We start from the raw sequence: 17601 nt of genomic DNA, 5'->3' as shown, positions 1-17601 counted from the left end.
CTTATTTCTCGCCATCCGTTTAATGGCACCGCGGATCTCCCCTAATTCTATGTCGGACCCCAGGGCTTTCGCCACTTCGCGCTCCACTGTACGGAGCTCCAGTGGGCGTAGATAATTATCGAGCCGGTCAGGGTCTCGCGCGGAGCGACTGCGGTATAAACGTTCGTAATAATGCCGGAAGCAGCTGAGAATCTCCGGTTGAGTGTATACCTCGGTTCCATCCGCCTTACGCATACTTGTCGTCAATGAGGACTGACGCGTAGGGTTGGCCAGCCATGCCAACAACGCGCTCGATCTGTCCCCCTCCGCGATGGATCGGACCGTGTAGGCCTTATAATCAAAACAGCGAAGCCGTTCGACCTCCGCCGCCACCTTCTCCCTCGCCCCCGCCGTGCGTACCTGTAATTCCGGGCGTCCGGGGCGGCGAATTTCCAGCTCGCGGAGTGTCCGGTCTGCTGCATCTAAGTCAGCCAGGATAACTCGCCTCATGCCCACCTTTTTAGAGATGCAGTAACCCCTCACCACTACCATAAAAGCGTCCCACTCTAACGCTCTTGTACTCGCAGTGCCGCTGTTGGACGCAAAATACTCCGATACCTTATCCTCCAGGTCCGACCTGGATACACTGTCCTCAAGAATCTCGGGTCGCAACTTCCAGGTGGGCACCGCCGGCGCCCCGGGGAGCCAGCGAAGGTCCAACAGGAGGGGGTTATGGTCGGAAATGGTCCTGGACAGGTACTCAGATCGGACCGCTGCCGAAACCAGTTCGGGCGAGCCAAGAAACCCATCCAGTCTGACATGCAACTCATGTAGGCTCGAGAAGTATGAATAGTCCCTAGACGTGGGGTGGTGCGCCCTCCAGATATCCGTCAGACCCCAGCGGGTCTGCCAATCCTTACGACCCTTAGCCGTGCGACGAACCGGAGAATCGGGAAGGGGTGGATGAGAGCGGTCAGTGTCTACGTCCACTACTGAGTTGAAATCTCCCCCAAGCAAAAGGGGCCCGGAAAAGAAGTGGGCCAACGAGCCCGACAACCTGGAAAGGAAGGCAGTCTGGTCCACATTAGGAGCGTATATACAGCAAACGTTCAAGTCCCTCCCTCCTAAAGTGCCCGAAATGGCCACGTAACGCCCCTCTGGATCTATCACTGTGTTCGTGACCTGGAAGGGGACCCCAGCTCTAACCCAAATGAGCGCCCCTCTGGCATACGCGGAGTACGATGTGCAGAAGACCTGCCCCCACCATCTACGCTGCAGCGCCGCCCCTTCCGCCTTGTTCAAATGAGTTTCCTGCAGCAGCGCCATTTGCACTCCCCTACGCACTAAATAAGCGTGGACCTTGTGGCGCCTGGACATAGTATGAAGCCCCCTCACGTTCCAAGTAACACATTTGAGATTAGCAATATCAGCCATTGTCCCATATTGTTCTCGCACAGTCCCCCCGTCCGGGTCCCCTCAAAAAAAGTACATCATACGTCCCAGCACTGATGGCGGCCATTTTCCCCAACCAAGGCCCAACAACCCAAGAACGAACCAAACCCCCACCCACCCTCCCCAGAACAGGACCCAAACAACACCATCCAGATCCCATCCAAACCTTGCCCTCTAACAACCCAATAACCTCTACTAATCCTGCGGTCGCCACCGTAGGAAGGCCTTAAGGGCCAGGTGCGGGCCGGGCGGAGGCAGTGGGCCCTCGACGCTCAGGCTACCAGGACTAAAACAAGCCCAAAACAGTACTAAAGATCCTCGGGGCAAAAACAGGGGCGCCCCACCCTCCCCGCCCTCGTTGTCAGCAGCAAGTGACGGCAATCGCCTCCCCCCTGCCGGGCCCCCTCCCAAAATGAGATAGCTCACCCCGTTACCCCTGTCCATCCAGAAGGTCGTCCGCCGACTTCGGTGTGATCACCGGTGTATGGGCGCTATCGGTCACCGAGTCCTCGGAGTCCGACTGTGCCCCCTCTTCACCCGGGTCCGCTTCCTCTTCAATGGCATCGTCCCGTGCGCCAGACAACTCAGATAACACCTCCAGCACTCCCCTCCGCTCCGTCGATGTCTCCGCAGTTGAGGGCCCCCCTGAGCGGCCACGGCGATTCCTAATCCTCCTGGATCGCCGTCTCCGCTCCGGCCCCTCCGCCTGTTGGGATGAGGAGCCGAAGCCATCTTTCCCTGCTCTGTAAAGCTCGAGCCAAGCACAGACATCCTCCGGGGTGTCGAAGAATTGAGTCTTGTCATCGACAATGATGCGGAGCCTAGCAGGATAGAGTAGCGAGTATTGGATGCCCTCGCTCCTGAGCTCGCGCTTGACCGCCAGGAAGGAGAACCGCCTGCGTTGAGTTTCGTAGGTGTAATCCGGGAAGATGTTCACCTGACTGTTCGCCACTTTGAATGGGCCATTATGCCTGGCGGCATTGAGGATTAAGTCTCTGTCCCGAAAGTGTAACAACCGCGCCACCACTGGTCTCGGGGCCCGTCCCTGCTGCGGTGGCCGCGCCGGAACTCTGTGGGCACGTTCCAAGGTGTAGAAGGAGGAGAGCCCCTCCGGGGCCACCGTGTCACGGAGCCAGGCCTCCAAGTATGCCACCATGTCGCCATCCTCGATCTTTTCCGGAAGGCCCACCACACGGATGTTGTTCCTCCTGTTGCGGCCTTCCGCATCTTCCGCCCTCTGCTCTAGGGTTGCAATCCGGGATAAGGCATCCTTCATAGTCGCAGCCAAGGTTCGCTGCGCCGGCTCCAAGGTTTTCACCGAGCTCTCCACCTCCTTGACCCGGTCCGACAGTTTGCCGTGGTCCGCTCTAAGGAGACCAAGGCCCGTCGCCACCTGAGCAATGTCCTGTTGGCGGGCCGATCGCGTGGTCGCTATCGCCTCCAGGACGCGGTCGAACTGCTGTTGCATCGACGCACCACCAGAACTCTTTGGGTCCCCATGTTCCTCCTTGTCCTGGGTCTCCGAGTCTGAGGCGGTTGGGGTAGGCCCCTTGGCTCCTCTAGGTTTCCCCATGTCGCCGGGGGTACTCCGTGGTGGTCCAGGGGCCTGCGTCTCCGGGAGCAGATGCCGACCGCGACCCTCCCGGTCACTGGATCTTAAGTCGAGTATCGGAGACCTCCTTCTCCAGGGCCTGCGGGAACTTCTCCGCTTCGGCTCGCGCCACCACCACGGCGTCCGAGGGCACCGATAAGGAGGCGGAGACAACCGCCGCCAGGTCGGGCAGGCCCGTACAGCCGCTAAAGACCCGGGGTGAGGGTCACCAACTCCACCGGACGATGTGTGGCGCCAGAGTGTCGCGCCTCCCATGGGAGTGGGCTGGCCAGGAGACTGTAGCTAGGTGCGGTGTCGTGAGCGCGGCCACCGCCTGGTATACCAGACGTCCGCTCACGGGATCCACTATAACGTGGGCATCCGCCCCGTTACCCAACCGAGTGCATTCTCATTGTAGAAAGTCCGATCCGGCCGATATTCAGTGCACAAATCAGCAGGGGACGGCAAAGCCGGGGGCGAGACGCCGCCAGCGACGCTCCTCCAGTTCAATGGATCCGGCTAGGGGGACAATGAAGTCCGGGCGCCATGTTGGGTCCGCAAACTTCGGTGTTACGCCGGATCACCACTCGTCCGAGCCACACCAAGGGCCCTGGCAGGTCGTCTTCGGTCCGTCCACCAGAATGCGGGGTTCGGGGTGCCCCGCAGCCTCCGATTTACAGGATAATCACGGGCTCAGTCCCGGAGCTGAGCTCTCAGGCGACCATCGCCATCGGCGCCCAAGCCACGCCCCTTGTTTATGATGCTCAATGCCATCCATTTGGAGTAGTATAGGGATGACAAAGTGATCAGACCAGGGTATTGGCTGGTGAGGCAGGATTTGAACTCCCTTCCAGTTCCCAAATACAGGGTCTAATAGATGTCCTTGTTGGTGTGATGGTTCGGAGTTTTTTAACTCTAGTTGTAGGGAGAGTAGCTCAGCTATGATATCTGCCGCCTCCTTATCTGATGAATCCTCAAAATGGACATTGAGATCACCTAGTACTAATAAGCGATTTTTCCTAAGCGCAAGATGGGTTAAGGACTCCATAAGAGTGGGAGTGAAATCATAGAGCCTACCAGGAGGACGGTACATAAGAATACCGGAAAGAGAGTGATTAGGTCCTATGGTTATGGTGAAGGAGCCAGCTTCACTATGGTCAACAGAAATAGGAGAGAGGGTGCATTTTATAGGCGCTTTAGTAGCAATAGCAATGCCACCTCCTCTGCCATCCTTTCTGTCCAGTCGCGAGAGGGAATAGCCAGGTGGTAAGGCCTGAATAATGTCAGGATCTGAATATTCATCCAGCCAAGTTTCCGTGAGAAACAGAATATTAATATTATCATCTTCAAGTAAATGAAATATTTCTATACGGTGTTTCCGCATAGATCTGCAGTTAAGTAGAGCTGCTTTTACTGTACTTATCGCATTGTTAGATAACACAGTATTAAGTGGCGTAAACGTGCATGCACTACAATTCTTCATCGATAGTGCGCTCATGGCGTGGTTACAGCATAAGGGAGTGTGGGGCTGCAGATCTAACAATTCCTGTCTGCCATACCTTATGGTGCTGAGTGTAGGAGAGCCAGGGGTTATGGCCCCGCGCCCCGTCCGGCCGCGGACGGGCGCAGACGGGCTTGACTTTGGCTCGACTTTGGCGCGCTTCCGGCGCGCCCGCTGCACGCGTCCGCTGCGCGGACGCTGACCCAGGCACATTTATAGGGGAAGCGGGTGTCGCTAGAGCGCTGAGCTGTGAGCCCTGAACCCGGAAGTGCTGGGCTCCTCCTCACCCTCCGCTCAAACGCCCATGATTGGACGCGGCGGAACGGGGCGGGAGTGGGCGGACTACGTGGTTCCCCAAGCTCTAACTCAGCCTGGAGATGAGGTGAGGTACAGGTATAGTGAAGTACAGTTTTCAATTTCAGTTTTAAAATATCAACACAGACGATCACGTTTTAAAATGAGCCTCAGTCGCATCAGTTAAAAACAGCGCGCTAGAAGTGCAGCGCTATCCGTGCAGCTAACACACAAGCGCTAAGTAGATGGAGCCTGCCCCTGCCACCGGCAAGACTCTTCTCCACAGCGCGAGTGCGCTTTACCTGGTCTTTAAATAGTATCCACACACAGTGTCGCTAGAGCGCTGAGCTGTGAGCCCTGAACCCGGAAGTGCTGGTCTCCTCCTCACCCTCCGCTCAAACGCCCATGATTGGACGCGGCGGAACGGGGCGGGAGTGGGCGGACTACGTGGTTCCCCAAGCTCTAACTCAGCCTGGAGATGAGGTGAGGTACAGGTATAGTGAAGTACAGTTTTCAATTTCAGTTTTAAAATATCAACACACACGATCACGTTTTAAAATGAGCCTCAGTCGCATCAGTTAAAAACAGCGCGCTAGAAGTGCAGCGCTATCCGTGCAGCTGATAACACACAAGCGCTAAGTAGATGGAGCCTGCCCCTGCCACCGGCAAGACTCTTCTCCACAGCGCGAGTGCGCTTTACCTGGTCTTTAAATAGTATCCACACACAGTGTCGCTAGAGCGCTGAGCTGTGAGCCCTGGACCCGGAAGTGCTGGGCTCCTCCTCACCCTCCGCTCAAACGCCCATGATTGGACGCGGCGGAACGGGGCGGGAGTGGGCGGACTACGTGGTTCCCCAAGCTCTAACTCAGCCTGGAGATGAGGTGAGGTACAGGTATAGTGAAGTACAGTTTTCAATTTCAGTTTTAAAATATCAACACACACGATCACGTTTTAAAATGAGCCTCAGTCGCATCAGTTAAAAACAGCGCGCTAGAAGTGCAGCGCTATCCGTGCAGCTGATAACACACAAGCGCTAAGTAGATGGAGCCTGCCCCTGCCACCGGCAAGACTCTTCTCCACAGCGCGAGTGCGCTTTACCTGGTCTTTAAATAGTATCCACACACAGTGTCGCTAGAGCGCTGAGCTGTGAGCCCTGAACCCGGAAGTGCTGGGCTCCTCCTCACCCTCCGCTCAAACGCCCATGATTGGACGCGGCGGAACGGGGCGGGAGTGGGCGGACTACGTGGTTCCCCAAGCTCTAACTCAGCCTGGAGATGAGGTGAGGTACAGGTATAGTGAAGTACAGTTTTCAATTTCAGTTTTAAAATATCAACACACACGATCACGTTTTAAAATGAGCCTCAGTCGCATCAGTTAAAAACAGCGCGCTAGAAGTGCAGCGCTATCCGTGCAGCTGATAACACACAAGCGCTAAGTAGATGGAGCCTGCCCCTGCCACCGGCAAGACTCTTCTCCACCAGTTATAGACCTCGCCCCATTTGTAGTCCACTGTATCTCTTTTGAACTTCCTCAATTTTCTTTCATTGATTTCATTGGTGTACTTATCTAATTGGGAATTAATGTCTTCTAGCGTTTTAGCCCATTCCTCACGGGACAGTTTACCGCTTAGTTCTTGTTTCAGTTGAGAGACTTCACTCTCCAGCTTCTCTAGCATTCTGGAAAGTTCCTTGACTATTAATAAAATAAGGTCTAGAGAACACTTATTTAGAATTCCATACCATCTTTCTGTAAAGCGTGCATTATTCTTGCATAAGGTAAATTAGAGGGGGAAACTTAGTCCCCTGGGCATTCTCTGAACTTTGCGGTATCTGATGAGAGTACTTGCGTGCAAACGCTGGCTGATTTCTCTCTTGGCTGCGAAAAGGAGTTGTCTTAAGTTAGATTGTACAGATCCAGTACTGGATGCGATACATTCTGGCTCTTGGATAAGCGAATAGATTCTGTTGGTGTCATCCGAAGAAAATCCGAAGGTGTCTGCTTTGTTACTTCTCAAGCACAGCCCTCTTTACTTCTAGCAGAGTTCCTCACATTTCCAGTAATGTACTGTCTTGGTAGGGTCAGAGCCCCAGTACTTATACCCAAATGCGTGCAAACTTGAGAAGTAACAAAGTAGACACCTTCGGATTTTCTTCGGATGACACCACAGAATCTATTCGCTTATCCAAGAGCCAGAATGTATCGCATCCAGTACTGGATCTGTACAATCTAACATGAGACAACTCCTTTTCGCAGCCAAGAGAGAAATCTGCCAGCGTTTGTACGCAAGTACTCTCATCAGATACCACAAAGTTCAGAGAATACCCAGGGGACTACGTATCCCCCTCAATTCTACCTTATGCAAGAATAATGCACACTTTACAGAAAGATGGTACGGAATTCTAAACAAGTGTTCTCTCGACCTCATTTCATTAGTTGTCGAGAAACTTTCCAGAATGCTAGAGGAGCTGGAGAGTGAAGTCTCCCTACTGAAACAAGAACTAAGCGGTAAACTGTCCAGTAAGGAATGGGCTAAAACGCTAGAAGACATTAATTCCCAATTCGATAGGTACACCAATTAAATCAATGAAAGAAAATTGAGGAAGTTCAAAAGAGATACAGTGGACTACAAATTGGGCGAGGTCTATAACTGGGCAGAGATCTACGCCAATAGGTACATGTTGTTTTTTGTACCTTTTTCAGATATTCCCCCTGAAGAAGAGCTACGGCTTGAAATGCATTGGGGACATGTTTCCAACGTGCTAGCATTATGCTACTGGATTATTAAATATCTTTTGATGATCTTCACTTGAATGAATTTCCAGATGGAACACTGATCATATGACTCAATATGATTCAAGTTTATGATTGAATAAATTTGGGACCATCCCACAGAAAAGTCAACCGGCTTTTTCCTTTATTTTGAACCCAGCGATTTGGATAGCCAAAGGAGTGCTTTAGAATTTTACTTTTCACGGTGAAAGGTTTTTCTGTTGCATCACGTTTTGGTACCCTAAGAACAGGAGGTAATCATCTTCAGCACCCTAATCATTTGAAAATTGAATCACCAATATACATTTGACCACCTGGAGTGCAGCAGTTCACCAGTTTTTTCGCACAAATACTTTACACATTGCCTCTTTAGATAAGCCTTCCTGCTCCGTGCCAAGCTACAAGAGGGTGAGCACAGGTTGTTTTTAGTGTGTATCTAGCTTAGCATGGCTTGGATTGTGGTCTCTACGTGTACAGGGTGCATACCTCTACCAACTAGAGACCCAATTTCTAACAGGTCTCATAGTGCAAATTAAAAAAAAAGTCAAGGTGTTTGGGAAGATCTAAAACTCTTCAATAAATAAATTGTTCATATTGTTTTTGCAAGCAGAGATAGAATCCTTCATTAGATTTGTAACAGATTGATTTGATGCAATTTGTCGAGATTTTATAAACTTTCTTATTTCTTTATACTGTCTTTATATTTATATAGCTTTTAAAAGTGCTATGTGCGGCGTGAAGCACTGTGGAAGTATTAAATATTAAAAACAGCCATTCAAATTGAGCTATGAAAATTAGAAAACACTTGGGGCCAGATGTATCAAAGGTTTTTACCCATTCTGTGCCTATGGGAAAATGTGTTTGTGCATATTGCCTTAAATACCCATTTTAAAGGGTAATATATGTTAAGGAAGACAGATTGCAACTAGTATAGAGGAGCTGCAAGCAGCACTAGTAGAGTAGCCGTTCTAACCCTCAGCTATTATTAAATGTTGCCCTCTTGCCAACCCATCAATAGATTAATTTGTAGAAATCTTGATAGTTAAATCAGCCATTATCGTGGTGGAAGACGCCACAACTACTGGTTAGCATAAGCAACAATTTGTGGTTTCCACGTGAAATTCTCCAGAAACAGACAGTTGTACGTGGATGCAGAGGAGTTCCGTAGCCAGTTAATAATTCTGCTCAGGCTCCCGAGTATGAGGATGCCAAATACGCAGAGGGTATCCTTGAAGGCTGCCAAAAATATGGCTGGGCTCTCGGTGTAAAATGTTCCTATAAGTAACCTATCATAATAAAAACCACGCAAAAACTATTCAATATTTTAAGTAGGCTATTTACATGTATTTCAGAGATGGCTTGGACGATCCGCTTGACGATACGGCAACTGTATTTCAGCAGCTTGAACAACTCTGTACAGTTAGTCGCTGTGAATATGAAAAATCCTGCACTCTTCTTGTTCAGTTATTTGACCAAAGTGCACAAAACTACCAAAAGATTCTGCATTCCCCCACTGGCAACCCTATGGAGCTGCCAATCCAAGAAGGTGAGTTCAAGCAAGTGGTTTAATAATACAAAATCTAATTATGCATGAATGCATGGACGAGCAATGCACTAAAATGCATATAGAAAATGGCAGACTAGCTTATAGAGTTTTATGATGAAAATTGTTGTCTAAAAATGTGTCTTTTGTAAATGTAATTTTGGATGCTACATGCAACCGGCTTCTTAAATCACTTTCCCATTTAAGTACAGATCCTTCTCTTTCTTTTAAGGTTCATCAGAAAACTTCGCTGACCATATTATATTAATTTGCACAATGGATTAGTGCACCAGTGTATTGTTTTGATATGTGTATGTGTAGAGCTATTGCTGTAGAGAATACCCTTGACCTTCCTAATAATTGATATTTTAAATAGAGCAGGCCATATGCCACGCCCCTTTCGGTAGGCCACTGTGTTGTTTACCTCTACTGACCTGGGTCCATCCTACACTGGCTCTGCAAAATGAAATCTCTCCAGTATTGACAGTCAGTGGTGGCAAGGCAATGGCAGGCAGTCACCGGCTTCTTATGGAGGTTAGTGTTGGGGTTCCACAGGCTGGGAGCTCAGTAGACATCTAGCTGCACAGTAACGTGATTTTCCAACCCAGTGCTTGTCTTAGCAAAAAGAAAAATATTCTGATGTATGTTAAGACGCAAAACTACACATTAACACGAGTTGTGTCAAATATCTGACATGCTGGTGCAAGGCTAGTACAGCTAAGAAGGGTCACGCCCCACCTCCCCTATCACTACCCCACCTTTCCCCCTTTCATATCCTAGGGTCTTTCAGGTGTAGAAAACAGTGCAGGTACACAGCTCCAGCTCTTTAGTTATTATTCTCTTAAGGGCGTTATTACTAACAGTGTCTCACCTAGTCTCTGGGCTGTGGTAGGGCATGAATCACCCTCCAACTCTGTCGTTTTCGCGGGAGGCCTGCCAACTGCGATAGTCATACAGCTGTCCGACTTGGATTGAGCAGGTACAGACTGTCTTCGGATAGTGCCCTTCTTCACTGTTTTTCTGGTGCCTTTAGATATTCACTAGGTGAGTCATCTGTGCTTAGATAGATATCCACCAGAAAGAGCATTTCCAAAGGTAAGTAACTTGTTCTTTACTGCCCAACTTTCAGTATCCATTTCACCTATTGTTTGATTTGGCTGCCATTCACAGTTTCTTTAGCCACTCCTCTGTGTATCCTGCTGTGTCCTGCTTCTGTATCATATCTAGGTAAAAAATATTGAGATACAAAAATATCACTTAAAAAACATTGTGAACAAAAATTATCTACTTTTTATACTTACAATGTAAAGCACAAAAATATAGTGTACAGAAATGTTTTAAAGTATTTAATATTATAGGAACTTTAAAAAAATACAGATAGAAAGATGTATAAATGTGTGTGAGTATATATATTATAAAAGTGTAAAAATACATTTAATAATTTTAGAAAAGGAAATCTATTCCTTAAAATAAATTAAACAAATAAATGAAAGTATAATAATACAAAATAGAAATACATTATTTTTAAAAACACATTTTAGTATAAATGCTACTAGCAATTAAAATTATTTAAAATGGTATATACACATACAGGAAAGATCATTTAAGTTATACAATACAATTATTAAATCTTAGTTATATTAACAAAGTGCATTACTAAAATTCAAATTACTCCAAAAAACGTTACAAAATAAGATACAAATATAATAGTAATATAAAATATTGTGTAAAACAAAATTTCAAAAATGATACCAAAAAATAAACAGATTAAAAAATAATATAATAAATTCAAAAATATGAATATTAAAAACCTACAAAAATGTATACAAATAACCATTTCTTTTTTCTTTTTACAATTCTGTCTTCTAAATAATAAACATACAAATGTTAACTAAATAATGAAACAATTGAACAGCAATTGAAAAAACACATACATACAAAAGTAGGCCTGGGTGGAGCTCGCGGAGTTTCAATCCTCGGAATTCCCGAGTTCCGCGAACAAACAGAGTATTGCTCGACCACCGTAATTAAGATGCGATTGAGAGTCTCTGCTGACTGGCAGACTTTCTGATGATCACTAGCATAACTTGTAATGTAAGGCTGACAATTACTTTATAGTTCAGAAGAACAGGCAACCTAAATTAAACATTTCAATTACAAGGCTGTAGGGCTTGTGGAATCTTTTTCTTGCCAAACTCAGAATTGGACAATCAGAAGGTATTGAAATGCAACCTTCAAATGCATCCAAACGATGGTATATCTACAGGAACTCTCCCCATCATCTCCAGTTTCATTTTTGCGATTTATGTTCTTCATATTGAACAGACTAACATGAACATGTAAATACGCACCCAGTCCCATATGTCCCCCAGTTTCGATACACTGCTAGTGTTCTAGGGTAAGAAGCCATTCAGATTGTTGACCCGCTTCAGACATGCCCCGTGCCAGAGCGTTGCCTCTAGAGTCCCTTTGAGAAACTGCTTGCATGCACTCAACATTATCTTGATAGCCAATGTCATTTTGTTTGCCCATGTTTACCCATTTCGTACAGGCAGTGCTGCTTCTGACGTATTTAGTCTCACTCTCATTCTTGGTATCTCTAAGTGAAAATTCACAACTAATCAACTCTGCATCTAGAAGTTTACATTACTTGTCTTTTCTGAAAATAATTAGCGTGTTTCTCACGAGAATGCTTTACACCTGCAGTTACCTAAGTTTGGTTTCTGTCATGCGTGTTCAGTTGGTGCTTATATGCATACAAATTGTAGAGAAATTTAGCTTTAAATGCTCTCTAAAGTGTGTGTGTGGGGGCAGGGGTTGGAAGGCGATACCATTGTGCTCAATCTTCTGAGTTAATAAATTCACTTTTGCTTAATAAAGTTACTCAGACTTCAAGTTGGCATGTGAGAGGATTCTTCTTCAATTAATCACTCATTCCATCTTCTCCATTTTGGCCCCTTGTTCCAACATTCAAAAACTACTCTTGTGACCTGTGGCAGAGAGGGTGGTATCTGTCTGCTGTATATGGCTTTGAGCACTGTCACCTCCTTAATTTCTACTTGTTCCATCCTTGTGGACTAATCATCTTTCTGACTAAACAACCATTAACTACGGCTAAATGGGCAAACCCAGTAATATAACTGGCCATCAGACTTTGCCAGTCCTCCTATGTACGAAGGCTGCATAAATTGATTAAATACATTTTGGGTGTCTTTTAGGCACATAAGAAGGTGTAAGGCATCCCTTGTCGTCTCTGGAAGAAGTCATGTGGGATTAGGAAGGGATAGTTCTGTAGGACATACAGTAATTAGAGTAATAAGACTATTTTGAACAAGGCCACTCTACCTGTAATTAAGATACAGAGGGAATTCCAGCAGTTCAGTTCTGCACATGCCGACGTCAGCAAAGGGGCTAGATTTATCTCCCATTAAACCTATGATCTTTAGTGATGTGTCTACCCAGGTATTTAAAACTAGCCCAAGCGGTGATCTGGCGGGATTGCCAGTTAACTTCTGAGTCGCTCCTCTGTAGTGGGTAGATGATCGACTTGTCCCAGGAAACATCCCATTACTTCCCCAAATACCTCAAGAATCTCCCTAAGTCTCTGATCTGGCCATCTGGGTATCTCACATATAAAAGCAAATTATCCGCATACATGGACATGCAGATATTTCTTCCGTCTCTCCGATCAAACCCATATATGAATTTATCCATACAAATCCAAGTGGCTAGAGGTTCAGTGGTCAATGCAAATAGTAAAGGGAAGAGGGAACTTCCTTGTCACGTACCTCTTTCTATGGGAAGCAGGGGGGTAACCTCTGCTTTTCCCCACACTTGACATCCTGCAGAAGGGTTTGTGTATAACTGTTATATGTATCTTAAAGAAATGGTGCCCAGGTTGGCGAATGACTGGGCAAGTAGTTCATATTAAGTATGAAAAAAGCGAAAGGGAGAAAATATGCTTTTGGAATACCTTGGTAAAGTGTAGATGGGTTAGGAGAGAATGTGATAGGTTTATGTGCTCATAATTAGCTCAGGTGTACATCACTCAACCGGCGAGGAAGAGTGGAAAATTGAAATGTTAGGTCCGTGGTTTGTGCTGTATCAGCAATGTGTATCATCATGGTACTGGATTGTGGCAGTCATGTTCGTATGTGTATACAGAGGTTATTGGAGGTTCAGTAGTATGGGTGGATGGTGGGGCTGGAGAAAATACTGCTAACATGGTCTTGGTGCTGATTTTGGTAAAATGGTTCTTACAACAACAGTGAAGGTTAAGAACAAGACCCGGAGTCGAGCAGTGCTAAGAAGGTACAAGCGATGGTTCAATGACTGCATTAAGAAAATAACTAAATTATTTAAATAGGATTGGCAGTGAAATAATGATCCTGAAATTAATGTGCCTGATTGGTTTATGCTTTGTAAAGTGTCATCCACCGCTGGTTGATTTATGACTTTCATTTTTGTACCGGATATTGGGTTTTATTCTTTGGATTGTAAATTTCAAGGTTCCTTGAAAGGGTGATTAGTAGATGTTGTGCTAGGACTTGCTGCCTCAGGTAGATTTTCACTGACGTTATCTGAGATTCATGTTTAGATGGAAAAAGAAACAACATTTACATTATATATGCACAAAACCTAGAAAATGTTGCATAACTGATATTGTAAGCAGAGGTAATGTCCTGCTAGCCTACTGTAACCACGGACATTTTTAATTAGCCCAACCAAAATCAGTTCAAAACATTGTGTGGTCTCAATGCCGATTCCCCATATACGCTAATAGTTTTCAATTACATTTTTAATTAACTTGCCTTTTTTCTTATTTTTTGTTTCCATTTCATAATATACGACACGTTTCAGAGGGATCACATACTCAAAGTACAGATTCCCATTTCTCACAGCATATTAGTAGTTAGAGACTGGATACAAAAAATATGCCCCACATAAAATATGTGAGCCAACCTTACCTACAGGCAGTCTACTGGTCCTCATTTCAGGTTTGTTGTCCAAGCGATGCTGTGTGGTTCTCACACCAACCTGTACTCCTTTACAATCAATAGGGAGGCAAAGCATTGTGCCTTTATTAGGTTCCTCTACTGAGCATTCAGATTGAAATATCAATGGATGGGTTTGGATAGTAGGTATGGTGAGATTAGTGCAGTACCAAATGAGGAGATACGAAGTTGAAAGAACAAAGTTATGAAGCTTCCGGAGAGGCAGATAAACCCTTTTAAGGGTTAAAACGCTTCAAAGATTAGGAATTGATAGGTTAGTTTGGGGAGTTAGATTTCTATTTCATGTGCTTAAAGTGCTTCTTTTAGTTCAGATGTGATCTGAGCACAATACCTCTCCGATGCTATGTTTGTGCTCAGACCACAGGCTTTTTTTTTTTATCTCTGGGGTCTTCAGTCTCGTCTATCTTGACAGGGCATCCATCAATAAAAGCATGGTTGCCAGGTGTTTCTTTGTTCCTTTACCAGTCTTTTCTTGTGCCACCCATATTCATGTTTTTTTTCATGCAGGGCATAGCTTTTGAATAGCTTGTTTCAGCTTCTCCTAAGGTGACCTCCTGTTCGATATTATGCCTTTCACAATGGGTGCGGTCTTGTCTTCAGACCTGTTTCGCCTTGTGTTGGTCTCCCCTTGCTACATCTTGCTAGGCCTCACTCAGTCTACTCTTTGAGCAACATTCCTGTGAGATTCTGTTGCATTTTTGTACCCTTTGTTTTGTGGGTACCCCAGGTTGCTTAAAGACATAGCAAAAATGCCTTCATATTTTAGGCTACAGGAGGTACAGGCAGGTGCATATGACCTGATAGAGTGAATTGATAGGCCGTACTTTTTCGACTACTAATATCCTCCACATGGTGGTCCACCATTTTAGGATCTTTTGATCGCCTCCCCCCAAAGGGCACATTTTCTGGCTTTACTTTGCAAACTCAATTCTGCCTCTTTCATGGGCATGTTTCCTTGTGTCTTTCCAAACTTCCTGAGCACTCTCTGCACAATGCTTCGTATTGTCATATTTGTGCCTGAATTGCATTACTCTTTCCTGTAATCTTAATCAAAATTGCTGCATTCTATTGCTCTTGTCTCACTTCAAGGATCCAGTGCACTGTCTTAAAGGGATCATCCAGTTAATGAGGTCACAATATGTCTCATAACCGAAACAAGCATCCTCAGACAAATACACCCTTTAGAATGTCTTTTGTTGGTGATTGTTAGAGATGCTGAACCAGGAAAGGCTGTATTTTTTCTTCTCACTTGATGGCCCCTTTGCTGTTCCGTGGAGCATCTCAAGTTCTAGTTTCGTCTCTTATCTTTTCCTTTATCCGTTCCAACCTTTTCTGTGTTGCTATTACATTTTGAACTGTTCCTTGGTCCGAACCCATCTTGATATTGCCTCTTGCACTACAGCGTGCTTTTGGCATCCTTTTACTTCAGGCCTCCTCTTGACACCTAAGATCTGACATTACATTGGCACTCAACCAGTATGAAAATATATCTGATACTGGAGTCGGCATGTTGAAGAGAATATTTGTCATGGCTATATAAAGATTATTGCAGTCAATGCTGCTTCGAAAGAATTGGGTGAAATATTTTAGTGCCCCTCAATAAAGCTTCTTTAGATCCTGGTGGAACCAGCCCCCTTACATCATTTTAGCTCTGCAAAGGTTTAGCTCTTTTCTTTAGCTTAAACCTGTCTTCATATAGTCGGATAATTAAAATGTGACTCTTTCAGAGTATTACCAGGTGTGCTCCATTGTCATAGGTTATAAAAGCCTCAACGGTTCTGCTTCGTCATTATCGCTTTGTTTTTGGAGAACGTTTTGTAACTGTCGTTGGTCAGTTGTCTTCTGGCACATGCAAATGCAAGCAAAGTGGATTTCGTTCTCTGAGCTATGTCCATGGACACGCTTTTCAGTTCAAACTAGAAATAGCTCAGACCCATATAATTCTCATTAGTAATCTCATTTCTATTGATTTAATTGAATGTTTTCAGCCCTATACCATTTCTAGCTCGCGCCTGTCTGCTTTTAGCTGTCAAGTTGAAAAAGAAATCCTGTGGACCATACCAGGAATGGATAGTGGGCTTAGTGTCCGGAGATTGCTTTCTATTGTTTGGTTTTGTTGTCACTGTGCTTTGCTTGTTCCTTATTATTAGTAAAGATGTGTAGGGCACACAGCTACCCCAAGGGGTTTCCCGGTGCCGAGCGAGGAAGAAAGAAGTATGTGAGAAGGCTGAATTAAAACAACCAGATTTTCACTCCCTTACAGAAAGCGAGAAGAGATGTCTCATCTCGCAAGGAGGCTGGTAGTGAATTCCATAAAATCGGTCCAAGATATGAGAAAGACGGGGGCCAGTCAGATTTTTGGAACAACAAACTGGATATGTTGAGCGGAGCGCATGGGACGAGAGGGATGGTAACGTTGAACCAAATCCTGCCTGTATTTAGGGGCCAATCCTGTTTTGATTCTAAACATATAGCACAGAGCCTTAACTTTCACCCAATTTGACACGTCAACCAGTGTAAGTCTTGTAAAATCCCAGAGCTAAACTTAGGCAGACAGAAAAGAAGTCTTGCTACTGCGTTTTGCACCAGCTGTAGCCTCTGGATGGTCATTTTATCGGGTCCCAGATAAAGAACATTTTCGTAATCCAGCCTTGAAGTAACAAGGGTCCAGATCACAGTTTGCGGTGCTGGGGGAGGAATCGACCATGAAATCTTCTTTAACCATTGCAGGTATGCAAAGCAGATGGATGACACCTTGGTACTTGTTATTTCATCGACGGATGCCCATCTACAATGAAACCCAGGTTCCGAACACTGTTCTCCGGCCTGGGCAGAGCTCCCAATTCGGGGGGCCAGTGTTGCGGTCCCCAAAAGTCATGTCTTTTGCCTAGGATCATAACTTCATTCTTTTCACCAATTAATTTGAGCAGATTGCTTTGCATCCAAAGGGCAACTTTGCTCAATCCTAAATTAAGGTCTGAGGGCTTGTGACGAGGAGAGGGGAAAAAAAAAATCTGTGTGTTGTCAACGTGGGAGAAGAGGGACTGTCTTGCATTTTCGACAACGTCCGCTAAGGTGCAGACTTATATGTTGAATAACAGCGGACTCAACACCTGGCTTGCCTTCCTCATTTTGTGCTTGACCATCCCCTGGAGTATAACCTTTTCACCATTGTTTTGATTGACTGATTTGTATCCTTTTACTGCTCACAAAGACGGAACTATCTGTTTTCAATTTTATTAAACACTCCATGAGAGAGGAGGAGCCTAACGCGGGACCAAGATGGCCGCGTGATCGTGTAGCTCCGTGAGACCCGCTCCGCCGCTCATCTATCCTGTCATATATCCTGTTACCCGGAGACACCAATCAACGGGTGATTGCTTTGGCTATGTCCCGGTGAAATTGTGGACCGCAGGACCCATTCCTACCCCCTCGAATCGTCGTCCGAAATTAAGGG

The 17601-nt window shown here is 45.9% G+C and overlaps 1 protein-coding gene across 2 annotated transcripts in view; it reads left to right on the top strand.

Annotated features, from left to right (window-relative positions):
• RANBP17 (RAN binding protein 17) overlaps positions 1-17601 on the top strand; it is a 1522743-nt gene that overhangs the window by 384218 nt on the left and 1120924 nt on the right. For both annotated transcript variants that reach the window (XM_078653359.1, XM_078653358.1), the window contains exon 12: positions 8939-9132. In XM_078653359.1, coding sequence (XP_078509485.1) covers positions 8939-9132 — 194 coding nt within the window. The remainder of the gene's footprint in view (positions 1-8938; positions 9133-17601) is intronic.

This window comes from Lissotriton helveticus, chromosome 7 (assembly GCF_964261635.1).
Source record: "Lissotriton helveticus chromosome 7, aLisHel1.1, whole genome shotgun sequence".
Classification (NCBI taxonomy): domain Eukaryota; kingdom Metazoa; phylum Chordata; class Amphibia; order Caudata; family Salamandridae; genus Lissotriton; species Lissotriton helveticus.
The sequence above is the reverse complement of the archived record's forward strand: the minus strand, read 5'-3'. Positions and strand labels throughout refer to the sequence as shown.